Raw genomic sequence first — 20,365 nt, forward strand, 5'->3', positions numbered from 1 at the left:
ATTATTTGAAAAGTTATTTGTAGAAATGGTTTGAGGCCTTGTGATGTTACCTTCTTTCACAGAGTACTTTTATTTGCTGCTGCCATTTCTTGAGGCACCAGCACTACAAAGTCCCCTCAACCTAGTTCAGGTTTTCTGGGCTATCTCAGGATTCAAAGCCAGACATTCATTTGTGTAGGGGCTGGTTTATTTCCAGTTTACCTTTATTCTTTGGGGTAGCCAAAAGAAGGGACCCCCACTTTTCATTTTGGTCCCTGCTTTGATCCCCCTAGGCCCTCAAGTCTGGTAGAAACTTCCTCAGCCTCTTTCTCATCAATAGATGTTCCAAGGCAAAGGCATCCCTCTCTGGATTTCTGTCTTCCTCACATTCCAGCTCAACCCTTTTTTGCCAGCACATTAGTTCTCTGAGGTCTCATTTCTGTTTTTGTAGCTTGATCCCCTGTTCTCAACAGTAAGCATTGTTTTGAATTAACAGTAAGAGTAGAGCTGTTTCCCTAGCACATGTCACCTCCAGGACACCCTGACAGGACATCTTGGATGGGAGATAGGTCAGCATGTCCCTGATCAACCTCTCCCCTGGCCAAGTTCTAGAGCTTCATTCTGATTCAGCTGCCATTCTGGGAGCCTTAGCCCAAGACATCAGCTGGAGCTCTGCATAACAGTTTCCTGGCTCAGCCTAAAGGCAAGCGTGCTAGGCCAATGTGGCGCAGAGGGAAGGAGGCACAAACAGGCCACGAGTTATTAGCCATGTGCTTTTTTCTCCCACCCCTTCCTGAGACTTGTTCTTGCCAGCTCCAAGCAGGATACCTCATTGGAGCTTTGCCCAGAAGAGCCTGGGGCTCCCTTCCCAGGAGTACCATCAGTGTGGTCCTACCTTCTTTCCACCTTCTGTAAACTGCCTAACATAGCTGGCCTGCTCATGGCCTATGACAGATACTTCCAGCTGCAGGTAAATAATGCTCCTTCTTGGAGATCGTCCAAGTTCAAGGAAAGAGGGGACAAGGGGAAGCCAGTACCAGAAATATTTACCATTCTTTACCAGAATAAGGAAAGCTCTCCCAAAAGCTAGTCTGTGCCTTATAGTCAACTGGCAAGTCACTTGAGCACCCTTGTTGCAAGGGAGTCTGGGGAAATGAACAGTAAAGTGTATGTAGAAGAAAAGAGGTCTTAGAGCAGGTGTGGACATAGCCAACTCCTAATGTCTACCACATTCCCTCCTGACATCAGCACTATGCTGAATTTATAACTTAAAAAAAAGAAAAAACTTTTTTACTATCTCTTTATCTAGATATTGAGAGCAAGTTTGACTATGAGTATTCTGCTCTCTTGTTGAGTTTCTTTGTGAACACTTTTATGATAAGAATTGGCCATTCAAATGGAACTAGTTCTCAAGGTGGCTGGGAAAGTGGAGCAGTAGATGGAAGATGGACTTAACAACCAACATTGCTGACTTCAGCAACCCTCCCAAGAGGCTTATTAGAAACATAATTTATTTAAGAGCCACTTACACTTCCTTTTTTTTAACTATTTCTTGAAATACTTTGTCATCATATGTTTTTCTTACTGGTTTGTAGGAACTCTTTATATACTGGGAAATTATTCTTTGGGATATGAGCTACCTGTTTGCTTCAGGAGACCCCAAAGGTCCAGACTTCTTTGTCTCAAAGATCATGGTTCAATGTGCACAGGAGGGAGACAGGAAACCAAGGATTGGGCCACTAAGCAACTATCCTTCAGGTGCCTGAGCCCTATGCACAGTCTCCCCAGCCAGATCCTGCTTTTGGAAACCTCCCTCTGCCAGTCTTCATGGTGGGACCTGTAACAATGGCCAGAAATGTGGTGATGAGCTATGTTCCAGGCCGCTGCCTTAAACAATAAGGAGACATACTAGAGCCCAAAGTGGGAGCTGGTACTTGGTGGCAGTTGATACTGACACCAGCCTTCAGGCCAGAGGGCAGATCCTCTGGCCTGAAGCTTTCCCCTGGTGCCACACAGACAAGCAGAATATACTGCTTCGTTTATAGCAATTTACTTCATCCTTTCAGTTTTTTAATTAAATTTTTCAGCTTTTTAATTTAAAATTTTATTTTGGATGGTAATATAGTCACATAGGTCAAAAATTAAAAGGTACAATAGTTTTGAAATAAGTTTTGTGGGTTTTACTTACATTTATTTTATGCAGAATTTACTCCCAGGCCCTAAGTTTTTCTCTCTTCATTTCCTTCTGGGATATCTTTTTCTTCTGTGCAACCTCTTCTTCTGGTTTAGGAACAGTCTGCTCTTTTTCAGTAAGGCTCATATCTGTGGCAGGGAGAGCTCATATATAGGTTAGCCTGAACATGTGCTCTGTGAGTTCTCACCACACGTCAGGGGGTTTTGTTCACCTGGATATGCTCAATGACTAGAGAATCTACATCTAAACCCTTAAGTTCAGTGTTACTCTGCATTTTAACCTGTGTAGTAAAAATTCACTCTTTTCAGATCACTAACCCTGTCCAGCCCCACTGTTTGGCCTTAGCACACCTACCAACTCAACCATTAGAGCAACAGAATGGCACACATTGCTTCTATAAAGTAATATCCTTCAGATACATGGTGGCTTTTCAGATACGCATACCATTGATATGTTCATAAAATGAACACAAAGCTTGAACCTCGTGATTTGCATGATTTTGTAGGGCTTTCTGGATCAAGTGAATAGTGAACCGTTTTTAGAGGTCACCTCAGGCCACTTATGGAAAGAACAGAAATAAGTTTTGAAGTCAGAAACTGTGAGGCCTCCAGCATTCATTTTCAAGAGTCTTGTTGTTATTCAGGGTCCCTTGAGATTCCATATGAATTTTAGGATGAATTATTCTGTTTAGATTGTTTTGATGTTATTGGCGTCTTAGCCATATTAAGTCTTCCAGTCCATGAACAGGGGATGTCTTTCCATTTACTTGAGTCTTCTTTAATTTCTTTCAGCCATATTTTGTAGTTTTATTATGAAGTAGTTGACTTATATTATTAGTCTCTTTTTGTAATGAAAGTGTTGAACTTGATAAAAAAAAAATTTGCATCAACTGAAGATTGTTAATTCTTTGAATATTTGGTGCTATTTACCAGTGAAGCCATTTGGTCAGTCATAAGCTCTTTTTTGTTCGGAAATTTGTGATTACCGATTCAGTCTTCTGCTAGTTATACATTCATTCTTATTTTGTATTTCTTCATGATTTGGTCTTGGTAGGCAATGTGTTTCTAAGCATTTGTCCATTTTATGTAGATTGTCCAATTTGTTGGCGTACAATTGTTTATAGTATTCCCTTATTTATAATTTTGACTTGTGGCATCAGTTGTAATGTTCCTGTTTGATTTGATTATCATTCCATTCTTTTCTCTTTTTCCATCTGGCTAACAGTTTATCAATTTTTATGATCTTTTCAAATAGTATATTTTGGTTTCATTCTTTTCTCTATTTTTTTATTCTCTTTATTATTTTCACTCAAATATCTATGATTTTCTTGCTTCTTTTTTATTTGGGTTTAGCTTGCCTTTATTTTTCTAGTTTCAAAGGATGGAAGGTTACTGATTTGAGGTCCTGCTATATAGATTCTTACAGCTATGATTTTTCTGTCTAAAAAGTGCTTTTGCTACATCCTATAATTCTTGGTATGTTGTTTTCATTTTCCTTGGTCTCAAGATATTCTCTAATTTCCCTTGTGATTTCTTCACATTGCTTAACAATGTGTTGTTTCATTTCCACATATTTGCAGATTGTCCACTTTTCCTTTAGCTTTTGATTTCTGGTTTCATTCCATTGTGATTAGAAAAGATACCTTTAAGATGTCATTCTTTTTAAACCTATTGAAATTTGTTTTGTGATCCAACATGTGGTCTCTCCTGGAGAATGTTCAATATGCACTTGAAAACAATATATTCTGCTGTTGTTAAGTGGAATGTTCTATATATGTACATAAGGTACAATTGGTCTATATTGCTTTTTTAAGTCTTCTGGTTCCTTATTAATCCCCTATCTAGTTGTATCCATTATTGAAAGTGGGATATTGAAGTCTCCTTCAATTATTGTAAAACTATTTTTCCTTTCAACTCAATGCTTTCTTCGTATATTTAGAAGCTCTGATGTTTGTTGCATATGTTTATAATTGTTACATCATCTTTGGTGAATTGACCCTTTTATCATTTTACAATGTCCTTCTTTGTCTGTTGTAATGTTTTTTTAAATAAAATCTATTTCTATGATATGAGTATAGCCATTTTGGTTAGTATTTCCATGGACTATCTTTTTCTATTCTTTCATATTCAACCTATGTGTGTCCTTAGATATAAAGTGAGTTTCTTATAGATAGCATATAGTTTGATTCTGGATTTTTACCTTTTTTTTTTTTTTTAATTGAGGAGTTTAATCCATTTACATTTGAAGTAATTACTGGCAGGTGCCTCAGTGGTTCAGTCGGTTAAGCATCCAATTCTTGATTTTGGCTCAGGTCATGATCTCAGAGTTGGGAGACTGAGTCCCACATCTGACCCTGCACCATGCATGGAGTCTGTTTAAGATTTTCTCTCTCCTCTTCTTCTGATGGCCCTTCTCTCTCTCTCTCTCTTCTCAAAAAAAAATAATGAAGTAATTACTGACAGATAAATACTTAATATTGCCATTTTGTTATTTTCTGTATGTTTCATAGCTTTTTGTACCTCATTTCCTCCTTTATTATTTTACTTTGTGTTTATTTTTTTAGTGACATGTTTTGACATGTTTTGATTCTCTCTTTTCCTTTTATATATATTCTATAGATATTTTCTTTTTGATAACCAGGTGTAACAAAAACATTCTAAAGCTATAGCAATCTATTTTAAAGTGATTACAATTTAATTTCAATTGTATATAGAAACATTGCCTACTCCTTTACAGTTCCATTCCACCTACTTTATGTTATTGAAGTCACAATTATATCTTTATATATTCTATAGCCTTTAACATAGAATCATAGTTTTTTATGCTTTTGTCTTTTAAATCTTAGAATGAAAAATGGAATTACCAAACAAAATTACATAATATGGGTTTTTATATTTGTCCTTATTTTTACCTTTACCAGAGAACATTATATTTTATTGTCTAGCATCCTTTCATATCAACTTGGACTCCCTTTAGTATTTCTTGTAGGGTAGATCTAATGGTAATGAATTCCATTGGTTTTTGTTTATCTAGAATGTGTTCATTTTGTTTTTGAAGGGTAGTTTTGCTGGATATAGTATTCTCAAATGTCTTTTTGTTTTTGGAGGGTAGTTTGCTGGATATGGTATTCTCAGATGTCAGTTTTTCTCTTAGCACCTTAAATACGTCATCCCACTGCCTTCTGGCCTTCAGTGTTCCTGCTGAGAAATATCCTTATTGAGTATGCTTTTTACTTAATGAGCCACGTTTCTGCTTTCAAAGTATTTAATGCATTTAACAGATTCTTACAAGCATGTATTTTGTGTCAGGCTCTATTTTAAGAGCATTCCTCAAACGCATTCCTTCAGTCCTCATAATAATGCTCTGAGGTGGGTACTGTTACTATCCCTCCATGAGAGATAGGGAAACTGAGCCATAGAGAAGTTATGGACTTTGACCAAGAATCCTGAGTCTGGTTTGAAGCCAGACTGGCTGGCTCCAGAGCCAACGCTGTCCATCCTGACCCTGTGCTGCCTTGTGTGTACACATGACAACTGATAAAACATCAAGGGATGGTTCTTGTGAGTATTTCTTTTTCCCCCCGAATACAACACTTAAAAAATCATCTCTAGTTTGGCCTTTATCTTTTGCTGATTTTTCTCAATCCGTGTAATACCTCAAGGGCAAAATCCATTTGTCCTTAAATATTTAATGAGAGACATACAACCCATCTCATAGACACAAATGCTTCACTCTGTCTTGACATGGATAGGTCACTGTTGTGTGTTATGGGGTCAGTCCTTTCTACTGGTTTGTAAGTTCCCTTAGGACAAGTATCCCATCTTGTATTTCTTTCTTTCTTTCTTTCTTTTTTTATTGTATTTTTTTCTTTTTCTTTTTTTTTTAATAAATTTAGTTTTTATTGGTGTTCAATTTGCCAACATACAGAATAACACCCAGTGTTCATCCTGTCAAGTGCCCCCCTCAGTGCCCATCACCCATTCAATCCCCACCCCTCGCCCCCTCCCCTTCCACCACCCCTAGTTTGATTAAAATCTGTCACAATATGGGTTCCTTTGGGGTTTTCCTACATGGAGTGTCTGTTGAGCTTGGATTTGTAAATCCATGTCTTTCCTCAAATATGGGAACTTTTTAGCCATTATTTCTCCAAATAAGCTCTCTTCCTCTCTCTTGCTCTCTCTGTTATTCTTCTGGGACTTGCAAAAATGCATATATTGGTCTGCTTGTTGGTGTCCTGTAAGTCCCTTAGGCTATTTTCATTTTTCTTCATTCTATTTTCTTTTTGCTGTTTGTATTCAGTAATTTCAAATAACTTGAATTCCAGTTCATTGATTCTTTCTTTTGTCTCTTCAAGTCTACTGTTGCACCCCTCGAGTGAATTTTTCTATTTAGTTTTTACTATGTTTTTAAGCTCTAGAATTTTAGTTTGGTTCTTCTTTATAATTTTTACCTCTTTGTTGATATTCTTATTCTGTTTACGTATCATTTTCCTGATACGTCTATCTGTTCGTGTTCTCTTTGAGCATATTTAAGACAATTGTTTTAAAGTCTTTGTCACATAAGTTCCAGGGCTGTGTTTCTTTAGCATCAGTTTCTGGAAGTATTTATTTTGAATGGGTCAGTACCATATCTAACCATATCTGTGTTTCTCTGTTTCTTTGTATGCCCTCTGATCTTTTGTTTGATATTAGGCATTTGAAAAAAAATGACCACCTTTCCCAGTCTTTGCAGACTGGCTCCCCTCTTTAGCCAGTCATAAAGGCTCATTTTAAGAATTTTTTTTCTAATGTCTTTTTCTTTCTTTCTTTTCTTCCTTCTTTCCTAATACCATAGGTTGGGCTTAGGTAATTGGTTATCATTCTGATATATGATGATATATATCTCTCTGATATATGATGTTTTATGTTTCTAAGTATCCCTTTTTTTTTCTTTTTTCTTTTTTAAGATTTTGTTTATTTATTCATCAGAGACACACAGAGAGAGACAGAGACACAGGCAGAGCGAGAAGCAGGCTGCCCTCAGTGAGCCCGATGTGGGACTTGGTCCTGGGACCATGGGATCATGCCCTGAGCTGAAGGCGGACACAACCGCTGAGCCTCCAAGGCATCCCATTTTATTTTTTTCTTTTTTCAAAGATTTTATTGTGTCTGAGTATCCTCATGAAAGCCTCACTTCTGTGGCATTTCACCAACTTGACAGCAGTTAGTGTTTTTATTACCATTTACTTGTATGAACCATTTTTAATTTCAGTTAACTAACATTAATTTAATGAATTAATTGATTAATTAGTCATAAGTTCTACTCAGTTGTATTTTGGTTAGAGAACAGGATTTATATCAGGAGTTGGCAAACTTCCTCTGTCAGGAATTAGAGAGTAAACATTTCAGGCTTTGTAAATCTAGTCTCTGTTGCAACTACTCCACTCTGCTGTATTTGTGTAAACAAATAGGCAGGTATGGCTGCATTTTGATAAAATTACTTACAAAAATAGATAGTAGGCTGTATTTGGCATGCCAATCTGCAGTCTACATAATACCTGCTATTTTGTTGAGGTTTGCTTTTAGAGCAATTTTTTATGTGTCCATGTGTACCAAAGAATGTTTGTTTTCATTTTGTATATGCCATTAAGTCATGTTTACTAACTGTTCAGTTCAGACCACCTGAATCTGCAGATTTCTGCCTTGCTATGACTCATCATTATTTGAATGTGTATTAAAATATCCCCGAGGGTGGTTTTGTCCCTCTCTTTTGACTTGCTCTTTCCCCAGTGATGTTTCTGTCACAAAATCTACTTTGGTATTTATATAATACTAGTAGCTCTTTTTTTATTCTTTTCTAATGTATCTTTCTCTATCTTTTATCACCAAGCTTAAGCCTTTTGTATTTTTTGTTTTCTTGGTTTTCTTAAGGCCAATATAAACTTTAGCCAGAGTTGTTTTTTTTGTTTTGTTTTGTTTTTTTGTTTTGTTTTGTTTTACTTTTTATTTTTAAAGATTTTATTTTACATATTCATGAGAGACACAGAGAGAGAGAGAGAGGCAGAGACACAGGCAGAGGGAGAAGCAGGCTCCCTGCAGGAGCCGGATGTGGGACTTGATCCCATAGCTCTGGGATCATGACCTGAGTCACCCAGGCGTCCCAGTATTGTCGGTATTTTTATTTTAGCCATTCTGATAGGTGTGTCATGGTATCTCCTTCTTAGCTTTAATTTTTTAGCCAGAGTTGACTGTATTTTTTTCGTATCTCTTTTAGCATTGTCTGGATTTATGTCTTCTTTGAATATTTCCTCCAAAACATTTTCATGGTGGATATTTCTTGTGGCAAACCTTTAGAGGTCTTAAAAGCCTAAGAATATTTTTTATTATACTCTTATATGAATATCTGTTTGAGTAAAAAAGTTTAAGTTGGGATCCCTGGGTGGCGCAGTGGTTTGGCGCCTGCCTTTGGCCCAGGGTGCGATCCTGGAGACCCGGGATCGAATCCCACGTCGGGCTCCCGGTGCATGGAGCCTGCTTCTCCCTCTGCCTGTGTCTCTGCCTCTCTCTCTCTCTCTCTGTGACTATTATAAATAAATAAAAAAAATTAAAAAAAAAAAAGTTTAAGTTAACGAGGTTTTTTTCTAATATATTAAAAATACTACTTTATTGTATATCTTGGTCCCTCTTTTGTAGGTGATAAATATGCTTTTGTTTTTTTAAGAAACTTCCAGGTTTTTTCTATCTTTGATATTTTCAAACTCTATGTTTCATCCTAAAGTATCTAAATATCAGTCTTTCCATATCTTTTTTTTTTCCTTAGTTCTATGAAAAATGTTGGTATTTTGATAGGGATTGCATTAAGTCTATAGACTGCTTGGATAATACAGACATTTTCACAATATTGGTTGTTCTAATATGTGACCATGGAATATCTTCCCATTTATTTGTGTCATCTTTAATTTCTTTGATCAGTGTTTTATAGTTTTTGGAGTAAAGGTCTTTCATGTCCTTGGTTAGGTTTACTCCTAGGTATTTTATTATTCTTTGTACAATTGTAAATAGGGTTGTTTTCTTAATTTCTCTTCTGCCACTTTGTTATTATTAGTGTGAAGACATGCAACAGATTTCTGTATATTAATTTTCTGTCCTTTGATTTTGCTGAATTCATTTATCAGTTCTAGTAATTTTTTGGAGTCTTTAGGATTTTCTATGTAGTAATGTATAGTAGTATCATGTCACCTGCAAATAGCAAAAGTACTACTTACTCCTTAACAATTTAGATTCCTGTTTCTTTTTCTTTTTTCTTTTTTCTTTTTTTTTTTTTTCCTGTTTCTTTTTCTTATCTGACTACTGTGGCTAGGACTCCCAGTATTATGTTGAAAAACTAAGTAGTAGAGAATGGACACACTTGTCTTATAACTGATCTTAGAGGAAAAGCTCTCAGTTTTTCACCTTGAGCATGTTAGCTGTGGCTTTTTCATATATGGCCTTAATTATGTTTTTGTGTCTTACATGATCAGCACTCATGGAGGCTTTCAACCTAAGGCCATTTGATTTTCTTTAATTCCATGAAATAACTGTATTATTTCCTTAAATATTTCCTTCTCTCTCCTTTCTCTCTCTCCTGAGGGACTCATTTTGTAGATATTAGGCCCATCTGTCATCCTCCATCTGCCTTTACTTTTCCTATATGGTTTCTCCTCTTACATTTTCTTCCTCGGGCATGGCCTGGTCCTCCATCCAACTCCACTCAGACTTGGTTTTCAGCAGTACCCATTCTCCTGCAGATCCCATCCCTTAACCACTGTGTTGCTCAAAATTAATATCTATACTTGGTTCTTTTCTATAATTCCTTGTCTTGATACCATACTTATTTTAATATCTTAGGCCTTCCTTCTCTTCCAGCAGTCAGTATTGTCGTTTGGTGGTTTTTATTTTTATTTTTTGCAGCAGCAGCTGTGTTCCTCAGTCAGGGTTCTGTGCAGTGGAGATCCCTCCTTGCAGTACATGTTGCAGAGGAGCCCAGGCAGACCATGGTGCCAGTGTATCCACCCAGGCATGAAAGAGTCTTGGGCAAGGCCCAAAGACAGATGCCCCAGGATTGTAAAACTAAGGCCAGCCACTGCCTCCCAGGTGCCTCTTCCCCCCTTAGACTTGACCTCACGCCCCCAGAGAGCATCCACATGAGGGAACAACTCCTCCTGGATGGCCAGCCACCTGCCCCTCTACCCCTAATATTCTACTTCCATCCTGCTCTGAAAGACCAAGCTACTGTGGCCACTAATCAGTGTAGTTGAAGGCCAGCAATGACTGTGCTAGCAGACTTAGGGGACACAGAGGAGCAGAACGTACCCTAGTTTTCTTTGCTGTATCCTTGCACTGTGTCCCTCCCTTGCTCCCTGCCACCCTACCTCACACGCGCCAGCTCAGGCTTTTAGCTTGCCTGGTACTTCCCAGCATGTAGAGAAATTGTTCTCACCATCTGTAGTTTCTCCAGGGGATGTCTGGGGGTCAGATGGGCACAAGGGCCTCTGCCTGACCAGGGAAGCCCAGCACAGTCCAGGTCTCCTCATTGACACTTGCACTCAATTGTCACTTTTGTGTCCACAGGGTCTGCGGAAGAGGGAGCTACTGAAGGAGCTGCTGCCAGTCATTGGGCAGAATCTCCGCTTTCAGCGCCTCTTTACCGAGTGTCAAGAACAGCTCGACATCCTGAGGGACAAGTAGCCTGCCCAGGCCTTCCCTGGCTGCAGCAAGGGCAGGGCCACACTCTCGCCACTAACAACGTGCAGGGCCCCCTCTCACCTCGTCAGGCTACAGAAGGACGAGGAGACACTGGCAGGAGGTGGGTTGTCCTGTGCCAGCGCTGGCCCAGCAACCTGGGCAGACTTCCCCTATGTCCTGGGCCTCTTGCTCCCTCAGAACGGGGCAGCTCTGCCAGCCACTCATCCCTCCCTCCAGGATCCCCGTATAGAGCAGGGGCTGGAGCCCTGCCCTGCTGCCCTGGAGTCACTGAGGCACTCCCAGGCCTGCCGTCTCCAGCACGGTCCCGAGGTGGACACTAGTCCCTGCCACTGCAGGCACCGTGCTGCTTCAGCTATGACGAATGAGCCATTTGTGAAAGAGAGAACCCTGAAATGTTAGTGTATTATGCAGTCAGTAGACTGACCTGAGACCTATGTAAAAGGAAAGGCTATTCCAACACGGACTATTTTTGTACTAGAATTTGCTAACTTGTAATATGGAATTTTCCTTTTGGCCAATAATCAGGATTTCCCTATAAGTCACTTGGACATTGGTCACTTGTAGGAAATTTAAACTCTAATTATGACAGCTACATTGAAAAATAATTGTACTGAAATTAACTTGTCTATCTTCATTTGGTTTTAATTTTTAAATGTTTGTAAAAAGAGACTGTTTTTTGGGGAATGGGGCAGAGGGGTGGGCGATTTCTTTTGTAAGTGTAAAATAAATGAACACGCATTGGATACCAAATCATCCTGGCTTCCCCTGCCTTTTCCTTCTAATTTCTATCTTCCTACCCCTACTATTGATCCCTATCCCAAAATGGGCAGTTATGGAACATCAAAACCAGAAGGATCTTTGATGTCATCTAATGACCTCAACCTCTCTGTGGAGAAACTCATTTCCCAGCATGGAGGTCATTTCCTTGACCATGAAGCATCTCAGGCTTCTGGGGCTAGCAGGTAGGCCACCTCCCATGAGTCTCTTCCCAAACCAGGCATTAAGGTCTTTGCTTCCAGCTCTGCTGTGCCTCTTGGTCCCTGATCATGCTGGGCACCAAAGGCTTGTCAATTTCATGGAAGGAAATCAGCAAGTACAGACTTGTGTTTTCTGAAGAATTATCTGAAAGCTGTGATTTTCCTAGAAAGTGGTCCAGAAGCTGACCCACGGGAGAGGAAATAGCCGGAATCACAAAATCTTCAAGCATGGTGAGAATGGAACATCTTTACCTCTGTGTTACGTACCTGAGGGTTGCCTCCCTGCCAGCTATGTGGGATCCTGAGTCTCAAGACAGAGGCCTGGATTTGGACTCTGGCCACTAATTTCTCCTCTCTGGAAGCTTTCTTACCTAGTGGCCATCTTACTGCCTTCTCATTCATGTCAAGTAGCTGGATGAGACACAGGCATACATGCATGCCTGAAAAAGCTGGAGTGTACAGAGTACCTGTGGGTATGAACACTTCAAAAGCCAGGCTGCAAGTATAAGCTTTTCTTTAAGGAATGAGGAGCCAGAGATGCGATGTGGGTCAGGCAGCTCCCCTGGCAATTCTGCAGCATGGCATGGAGAACTTTGTGGACCACAAGATGCAGATGGCCTCAGGACTGACAGGCTTGTCCGGAATCCAAACCAGCAAAAATCTGGGCCTTGCTTTTCAACTGTCAAATGGAAGTTAAGGAAACCTGCATAGTTGTGAGGACTAACTAGGATCATATAGGCAAAGTCCTGGTGCTTTACAAATGCCTCCTAGAAGAAAACTTTAACAGTCAGTGTTTTTACACTATTATTTGTGAATTTTTTGTCTGTTTTTTTAAGTAGGCTTCTGCCCCGAGATCAAGAGTCAGACCCCCAACTGACTGAGCCACCTGATGCTATTATTTGGAGAGGATAGGAAAATAAGCAGAAAGATGTCAGGGACTTCTTCCAGCCAAAACAGAATAACAGACCAAATTGACCCTCCTACCTGAACCAACCAAAAAAGCCAGTCAACATACATGAAACAATGATCTCAAGACACTGAATATCCGAAAACAAAAGACAGTAACTCTGGGAGATGGAAAAAACAAACAAGATGAGCTCTATGAATGCGGTAGCTTACTACTCAGAGTTTCCAGGCTGCAGCAAAGGAAGGGGAAACTGAGGTAGAACCCAGCCAACTACGTGAGTTAAAGAAATAAAGCTGAGAGCCCAGGGAGACCGAGGCAGCCAGAGTTCACAGGACAGAATACCAGATAGGAGAAGCTCCATAGAGAACCCTGGAGCTCAGTAGAGGGAGCCCTACCCTATCAATGCATACTCAACTGACCACTGTAAGGCTGTGCAAATGAGACAGCCCATGGTAGGCAGAGAACCACCTGAAATGATTAAAGTGAAAATTGCCTACGTATTACTCAGGGCTAAGAAAAGTATTGTTCCTACCAACCGGACTAGAAAAACTTGTAATTTATAGGCTTGGGGTAGAGTACTCAGGAAATATTGCCTAAATATTGAAAAATAATTAGAATACTGCTCCAGATTCATCTAAGTAAAATAAAAGCAAGACCCAAAAAGGATCAAACTGGTTCCAACTAATTAATTACATTGCAAAGCAAATTTCAAGAGGCTTTATAACAAAACAAAAGTATGCAACATCCAACAGTAAAGTTCACAATGACTACCAGGCACATGAAGCAAGGACACAATCCAAAATGAGAATAATCAATCTTGACTGATCAATCAAAACTGACCCTGAACTTACACAGAGATTATAACTAGCAGAGGACATTAAAATGGTTAATACGATCCATTGTGTTCAAAAAATTAAGTACAAACATAGAAGACTATAAAAAAGTAGGGATCCCTGGGTGGCGCAGCGGTTTGGCGCCTGCCTTTGGCCCAGGGCGTGATCCCGGAGACCCGGGATCGAATCCCACATCGGGCTTCCGGTGCATGGAACCTGCTTCTCCCTCTGCCTGTGTCTCTGCCTCCCTCTCTCTCTCTCTGTAACTATCATAAATAAATAAAAAATATATATATTAAAAAAAATAATAAAATAAAAAAATAAAAAAGTCACAAACCTTTAGAGATGAAAAAGATGAAGCCTTGTGGAAGAAAAGATCTGTTTTGTTTTTTTTTTTGAAAAGATTTGTGAATGTAAAGCCATAGCAATAAAAATGTTCCAAAACAGATGTAAAAAAAATCTGTAAGAAGAAAGAAAAAAAATAGTGTCAATAATCCATGGGACAGCATCAGGTAATGTAATATACAAGCAATAGAAGTCCTCAAAAGACAGGGGAAAAGAGAAAAGGGGATGACAAAAGTGTTTGGAGAAATCATGGCAAAAAAATTGCTCCACCCTTATTCTTTGTGCTTCTGCTGGTGACTCCTATGCCACTGTCCCCTTTCTCCTCATCCTACCCCTAATGCCTATTGACCTCCCTACTCTGTCCACTGATGCTCACACCTTCCCACTACCTCTGCCTGCTGACCTCATTTGCAAGCGGAAACACTGGGGGCCTGTATCTCCCAGGGCTGCACTCCTTATCTCTCAAAATTCTGACCTAATTGTCTTGGGCACTTCCCAACTTTAGCCTCACTTTAGCCTCCAGATCACATGAAAAGTCAGAACCCTTTACAGTTAGGTTGGTGCAGTGAGAGATTGTATATATCCACAGCAGGTACACCAAGAGAAAGCAAAACCCATCATCTCTTCCCATACTAGACCTCATCCCTGTCCTTTCACATACATGGCAAATATTTTCTCCTGATTGTTCTTCATCTTTAAAGGTTATTTGTGTTTTGGTTTTAGTTTATAATTTTGTGAAATTTAATTATTGTTCTGTTGTAACTTAAATTTAATTAAAATTCAACTACTTTTGCAATTAATTATTTTAAACTTAGAACACTTCACCAAAGATACATGGAAGACAACTAAATAAGTACACAAAAAGATGTTCAACATTAGTCATTCAGAAATTGCAAATGAGGGACGCTTGGGTGGCTCAGCAGTTGGGCATCTGCCTTCAGCTCAGGTCATGATCCCGGGATCCGGGATTTGGCATCCAGCTCCTGCAAGGTGTCTACTTCTCCCTCTGTGTCTCTGCCTTCTCTCTGTGTCTCTCATGAATAAATAAATCTTAAAAAAAAAGAAAGTGCAAATGATGATAAAACCACAATGACATAACAAGACATACCTATTAGAATGACTTAAATTTTTAAAAATTATATGTAATACTGAATATTGATGAAATGTACAGCAACTGGAACTTTTATAAATTGCTAGCAGGAAAGCAACATAGTCACTTTGATAAAGTTTGATGGTCCTTATAAAGTTAAATATATACGCTTACCATAGGAACCATTCCTAGGTTTTGTTTCTGTTTGCTTTTAAAGATATAAAACATTTTCATCAATACAAGAATGCCTCGTGTTGCCCTTAAAAAATTTACTGAAATATAATTCACACAACATGCTGTTCACCTATCTAAAATGTACAATTCAATGGTTTTTAGTAGAGTCACACATATGTGCAACCATCACCATTGTCACATTTTCATCACCTCAAAAAGAAACTCCATAGGCTTTATTATGACCCATTCCCAACATCCCTAAACAACCATCAATCTACTTTCTGCCTCTATAATTTCCAATTCTGGATATTTCATATAAATGGAATCATAGAATATGTAGTATTTTGTGATTGGCTTCTTGCACTTAGTATAATGTTATCAAGGTTCAACCATGTTGTAGCCTGTATTAATATTTAATTCCTTCCTATGGTCAAGTAATATTCCATTGTTTGGATTACAGCATTTGGCTTATCTATTCATCCACTGATGGACATTTGTGTCAGTTTCACATTTTGTGAAATTACAATTATGTGTAATGCCATCAGCATTTGTGTGCAAGTTTTTGTATGGACATGTTTTTATTTCTCATGAATACATACATAGGAGTAGAACTGCTAGGTCATATGGTGACTCAATTAACTGAGGAACTTCTAGATTACCTTCCAAATGACTCTACCATTTTACATTTGTTGCCAGTAGTATATTAGGGTTCCGATTTATACACATTCTCACCAACTATCTAACTTCTTTATTATAGCTGTCCAACTGAGTGTGGAAAGGTATTTCAATGTGGTTTTCATTTTCATTTCCATAGTGACTAAATATGATGAGCATTTTTTAATGTACTTATTGGTCATTTAAATATCTTATTTAGAGAAATGTCTTTTCAGATTTTGCCAATTTTTAAAGTGGATTATTTGTCTTTATTATTGAGTTGTAAGGGTTTTTTATGCATTCTAATACAAGTTCCTTATTGGGTATGATTTACAAATATTTCCTCCCATTCTGCAGGTTGCTCTTTACATTCTTGATAATGTCTCTGAAGCTTTCAGTTTTGATGAAGTCCAGTTTTTTTCAATTGTTGCTTATTCTTCCAGTTTCATATCTAAGAAACCATTGATAAATCTGAGGTTATGTAAACTTACCCCTGTGTTTCTTACTAAGAATTTTATAGTTTTGGCTCTTATATTTAGGACTTTGATCCATTTTTTTATATTACCCATTCTGTGACTTTTTAAATTCAATTAATTAACATATAATGTATTATTAGTGTCATAGGTAGAGTTCAGTGATTCATCAGTCTTATATAATACCCGGTCCTCATTACATCACATGCTCTCCTTAATGTCCCTCACACAGTTATCTCATCCCCCCAGCCCTCTTCTCCAGCAACCCTCAGTTTCTTTCCTATGATTAAGAGTCTCTTATGGTTTGTCTCTCTCTGATTTCATGGTTTTATTTTTCCCTCCCTTCCCTATGATCCTGTTTTGTTTCTTAAATTCCACATATGAGTGAGATCATATAATTCTCTTTTTCTGGTTGACTTATTTCACTCAACATAATACCCTCCAGTTCTATCCATGTTATTGCAAATGGCAAGATTTCATTTTTTTGGTGGCTGAGTGGTATTCCAGTGTGTGTGTGTGTGTGTCACATCTTCTTTATCCATTCATCTTCTTGAGGAACCTCCATACTGTTTTCTAGAGTGGCTGCACCAGCTTGCATTCCCACCAAGAGTGTAAGAGGGTTATCCTTCCTCTGCATCCTCGCAACATCTGTCGTTCCCTACTTGTTAATTTTTTTTTCAATGTTAACAGCTTTTATTTCACAGTCAGTAAAAGGCTAGGTGCAGAGGTGACATTTTAAGTTCTACTTGTTAATTTTAGCCATTCTGGCTGACTTGGGGATGGTATTTTTTTTTTAAGATTTATTTATTTATTTATTTATTTATTTATTTATTTATGAGAGAGAGAGAGGCAGAGGAATAAGCAGGCTCTATGCCAGGAGTCTGACGCGGGACTCGATCCCAGGACTCCAGGATTGCGCCCTGGGCCAAAGGCAGGCACTAAACCGCTGAGCCACCCAGGGATCCCCGGGGCGGGTATTTCATTGTGGCTTCAATTTGTATTTCCCTGATGTCAAGTGATGTGGGGCATTTTCTCATGTGTCTGTTGGCCATTTGTATGTCTTCCTTGGAGAAATGTCTGTTCATATTTTCTGCCAATTTCTCAATTGGATTATTTGCTCTTTGGGTGTTGAGTTTGATGAGTTCTTAATAGATTTTGGATACTAGCCCTTTATCTGATATGTCATTTGGAAATACCTTCTCCCATTCTGTTGGTTGTCTTTTGGTTTTGTCGACTGTTTCCTTTGCTATGCAGAAGCTTTTTACCTTGATAAAGTCTCAATAGTTCATTTTTGCCTTTGTTTCCCTTGCCTTTGGAGACATGTCTAGCTAGAATTTACTGTGGCTGAGGTCAAAGAGGTTGCTGCTTCTGTTCTCCAGGATTTTGATGAATTCCTGAATTCCATTCAGGTCTTTCATCCACTTGAGTCTATTTTTGTGTATGGTGTAAAAAAGTGATCCAGTTTCATTCTTCTGCATGTCCAATTTTCCCAGCACCATTTGTTGAAGAGACTATTCTTTGTTGAAGAGATATTCTTTCCTACTTTGTTGAAGATTAGTTGACCATGGAGTTGAAGGTCCATTACTGAGTTCTCTATTATGTTCCACTGATCTCTATGTCTGTTCTTGTGCCAATACTATAGTATCTTGATGATTACAGCTTTATAATATAGCACGAACTCCAGAATTGTGATGCCACCATCTTTGGTTTTCTCTTTCAACATTCCTTTGGCTATTTGGGGTCTTTCCTAGTTCCATACAAATTTTAGGATTATTTGTTCCAGCTCTGTGAAAAATCTCTATGATATTTTGGTAAGGACTGCATTGAATGTGTGGATTGCTCTGGGTAGCATAGACATTTTAACAATATTTGTTCTTCTAATCCATGAACATGGGATGTTTTTCCATTTCTTTGTGTCTTCCTCAATTCTCCCATGAGTGCTCTGTAGTTTTCTGAGTATGGATCTTTTGCCTCTTTGGTTAGGTTTACTCCTAGGTATCTTACGGGTTTTAGTGCAGTTGTAAATGGGATCGAATCCTTAATTTATCTTTCTTCTGTCTCATTGTTAGTGTATAGAAATGCAACTGATTTCTGTGCATTGATTTTTACATCCTGCCACTTTGCTGAATTCCTGTATGAGTTCTAGGAATTTGGGTTGAAGTCTTTTGGGTTTTCCACGTATGATGTCACGTCATCTGTGAAAAGTGAGAGTTTGACTTCTTTGCTGATTCAGATGTTTTTAAATTTTGTTGTTGTCTGATTGCTGGGGCTAGGACTTCTAGTACTATGTTGAACAACAGTGGTAATAGTGAACATCTCTGTCATGTTCCTGACCTTGAGGGAAAAGCTCTCAGTTTTTACCCATTGAGAATGATATTCACTGTAGACTTTTTGTATATGGCTTTTATAATATTGAGATATGCTCTCTTTATCCCTACACTGTGAAGAGTTTTAAGAAAAGATGCTGTACTTTGCCAAATGCTTTTTCTGCAATAATTCAGTCAATAAGATGGTATAATTTTTCTTAGCCAGTTAATACAGTGGATTACATTGATTGATACTTGAACATTGAACCAGCCTTCCATGTCTGGAATAAATCCCACTTGATTATGGTATATAGTTCCATATACATATATAAAATATATATGTATATCCTCAATAGGATATATATATATATATAATAGGATATAATAGGACATGTGTATGTGATATAATAGGGATATATATAGGGATATATATATTTATATATATTATATAAATTTATTTATATGTGTATCTGTGTGTGTGTGTGTGTGTGTGTGTGTATCCTTTTAGGAATTTTTATAATGCAGGATCCCTGGTGGCTCAGTGGTTTAGCGCTTGCCTTCCGCCCAAGGCGATCCTGGAGTCGCGGGATCCAGTCCTACATTGGGCTCCCTGCATAGAGCCCGCTTCTCCCTCTTCCTATGTCTCTGCCTCTGTGTGTGTGTGTGTGTGTGTGTGTGTCTTTGTAATGTGCATTCATGCCTGTACTTTCCCTTCTTATACAATTTGTCTTGCTTTTGTATCAGGGTAACACTAACTTCATAAAATATGTAATTTTTTAAAGATTTATTTATTTATTTATGATAGACAGAGAGAGAGAGAATGGCAGAGGCACAGGAGAAGGGAGAAGTAGGCTCCATGCCGGGAGCCCAATGCGGGACCCGATCCCTGGACCCTAGGATGGCGCCCTGGGCCAAAGGCAGGCGCTAAACCGCTGAGCCACCCAGGGATCCCCCATAAAATATATTTAGAAGCATTCCCTCCTCTTCTATTTCCTGGAAGACAATGTATAGAATTAGTATCAATTATTTAAACAGATTAGTAGAACTTTTTAATGAAATCATCTAGCAATGGAGACTTCTATTTTGATATTTATTTACAAATCTAATATCTTTAATATTTGCATGACTATCCAGATTACTTCATATTATATGTGTGGTAGTTTGTGTTTTTTGAGGAACTGATCCATTTCAACAAAATTATGTTTATGTAGTTGTACCTACTAGTCCCTTGTCCTTTTTATGTCTGCAGAGTTTGTAATGATAATTCATATTTAATCCCCTATTCCATTCCTAATATTGGTCATTTGTGGCTTCATTTTCCCCTTTGTCCAGTTTGCTACAGATTTATCAGTTTTATTTATCCTTTTTTTTTTTGAGTTTGGAAGTTTTCCTTCTATTTTTATTTTTTGGACAGTTTGAGAATAGGTTTTATTTATTTATTTATTTATTTACTTATTTATTTATTATATTTATTTTTTATTGATGTTCAATTTGCCAACATATAGAATAACACCCAGTGCTCATCCCATCAAGTGCCCCCCTCAATGCCCGTCTCCCAGTCACCCCCACCCTCCGCCCACCTCCCCTTCCACCACCCCTAGTTCGTTTCCCAGAGTTAGGAGTCCTCATGTTCTGTCTCCCTTTCTGATACTTCCCACTCATTTTTTCTCCTTTCCCCTTTATTCCCTTTCACTATTTTTTATATTCCCC

At 38.4% G+C, this 20,365-nt stretch overlaps 1 protein-coding gene across 3 annotated transcripts in view; it reads left to right on the top strand.

Moving 5' to 3' along the window:
- The window catches only part of HIRA (histone cell cycle regulator), an 89,147-nt gene extending 77,635 nt beyond the window's left edge, over positions 1 to 11,512 (top strand). For 2 of the 3 annotated variants that reach the window (XM_038575903.1, XM_038575904.1), the window contains one exon: positions 10,762 to 11,512. In XM_038575903.1, coding sequence (XP_038431831.1) covers positions 10,762 to 11,216 — 455 coding nt within the window. In that variant the 3' untranslated portion in view covers positions 11,217 to 11,512. The remainder of the gene's footprint in view (positions 1 to 10,761) is intronic. The other variant, XM_038575905.1, reaches the window with a different exon arrangement.
- Positions 11,513 to 20,365: the final 8,853 nt, after the last annotated feature.

This window comes from Canis lupus, chromosome 26 (assembly GCF_011100685.1).
Source record: "Canis lupus familiaris isolate Mischka breed German Shepherd chromosome 26, alternate assembly UU_Cfam_GSD_1.0, whole genome shotgun sequence".
NCBI classification, from domain to species: domain Eukaryota; kingdom Metazoa; phylum Chordata; class Mammalia; order Carnivora; family Canidae; genus Canis; species Canis lupus.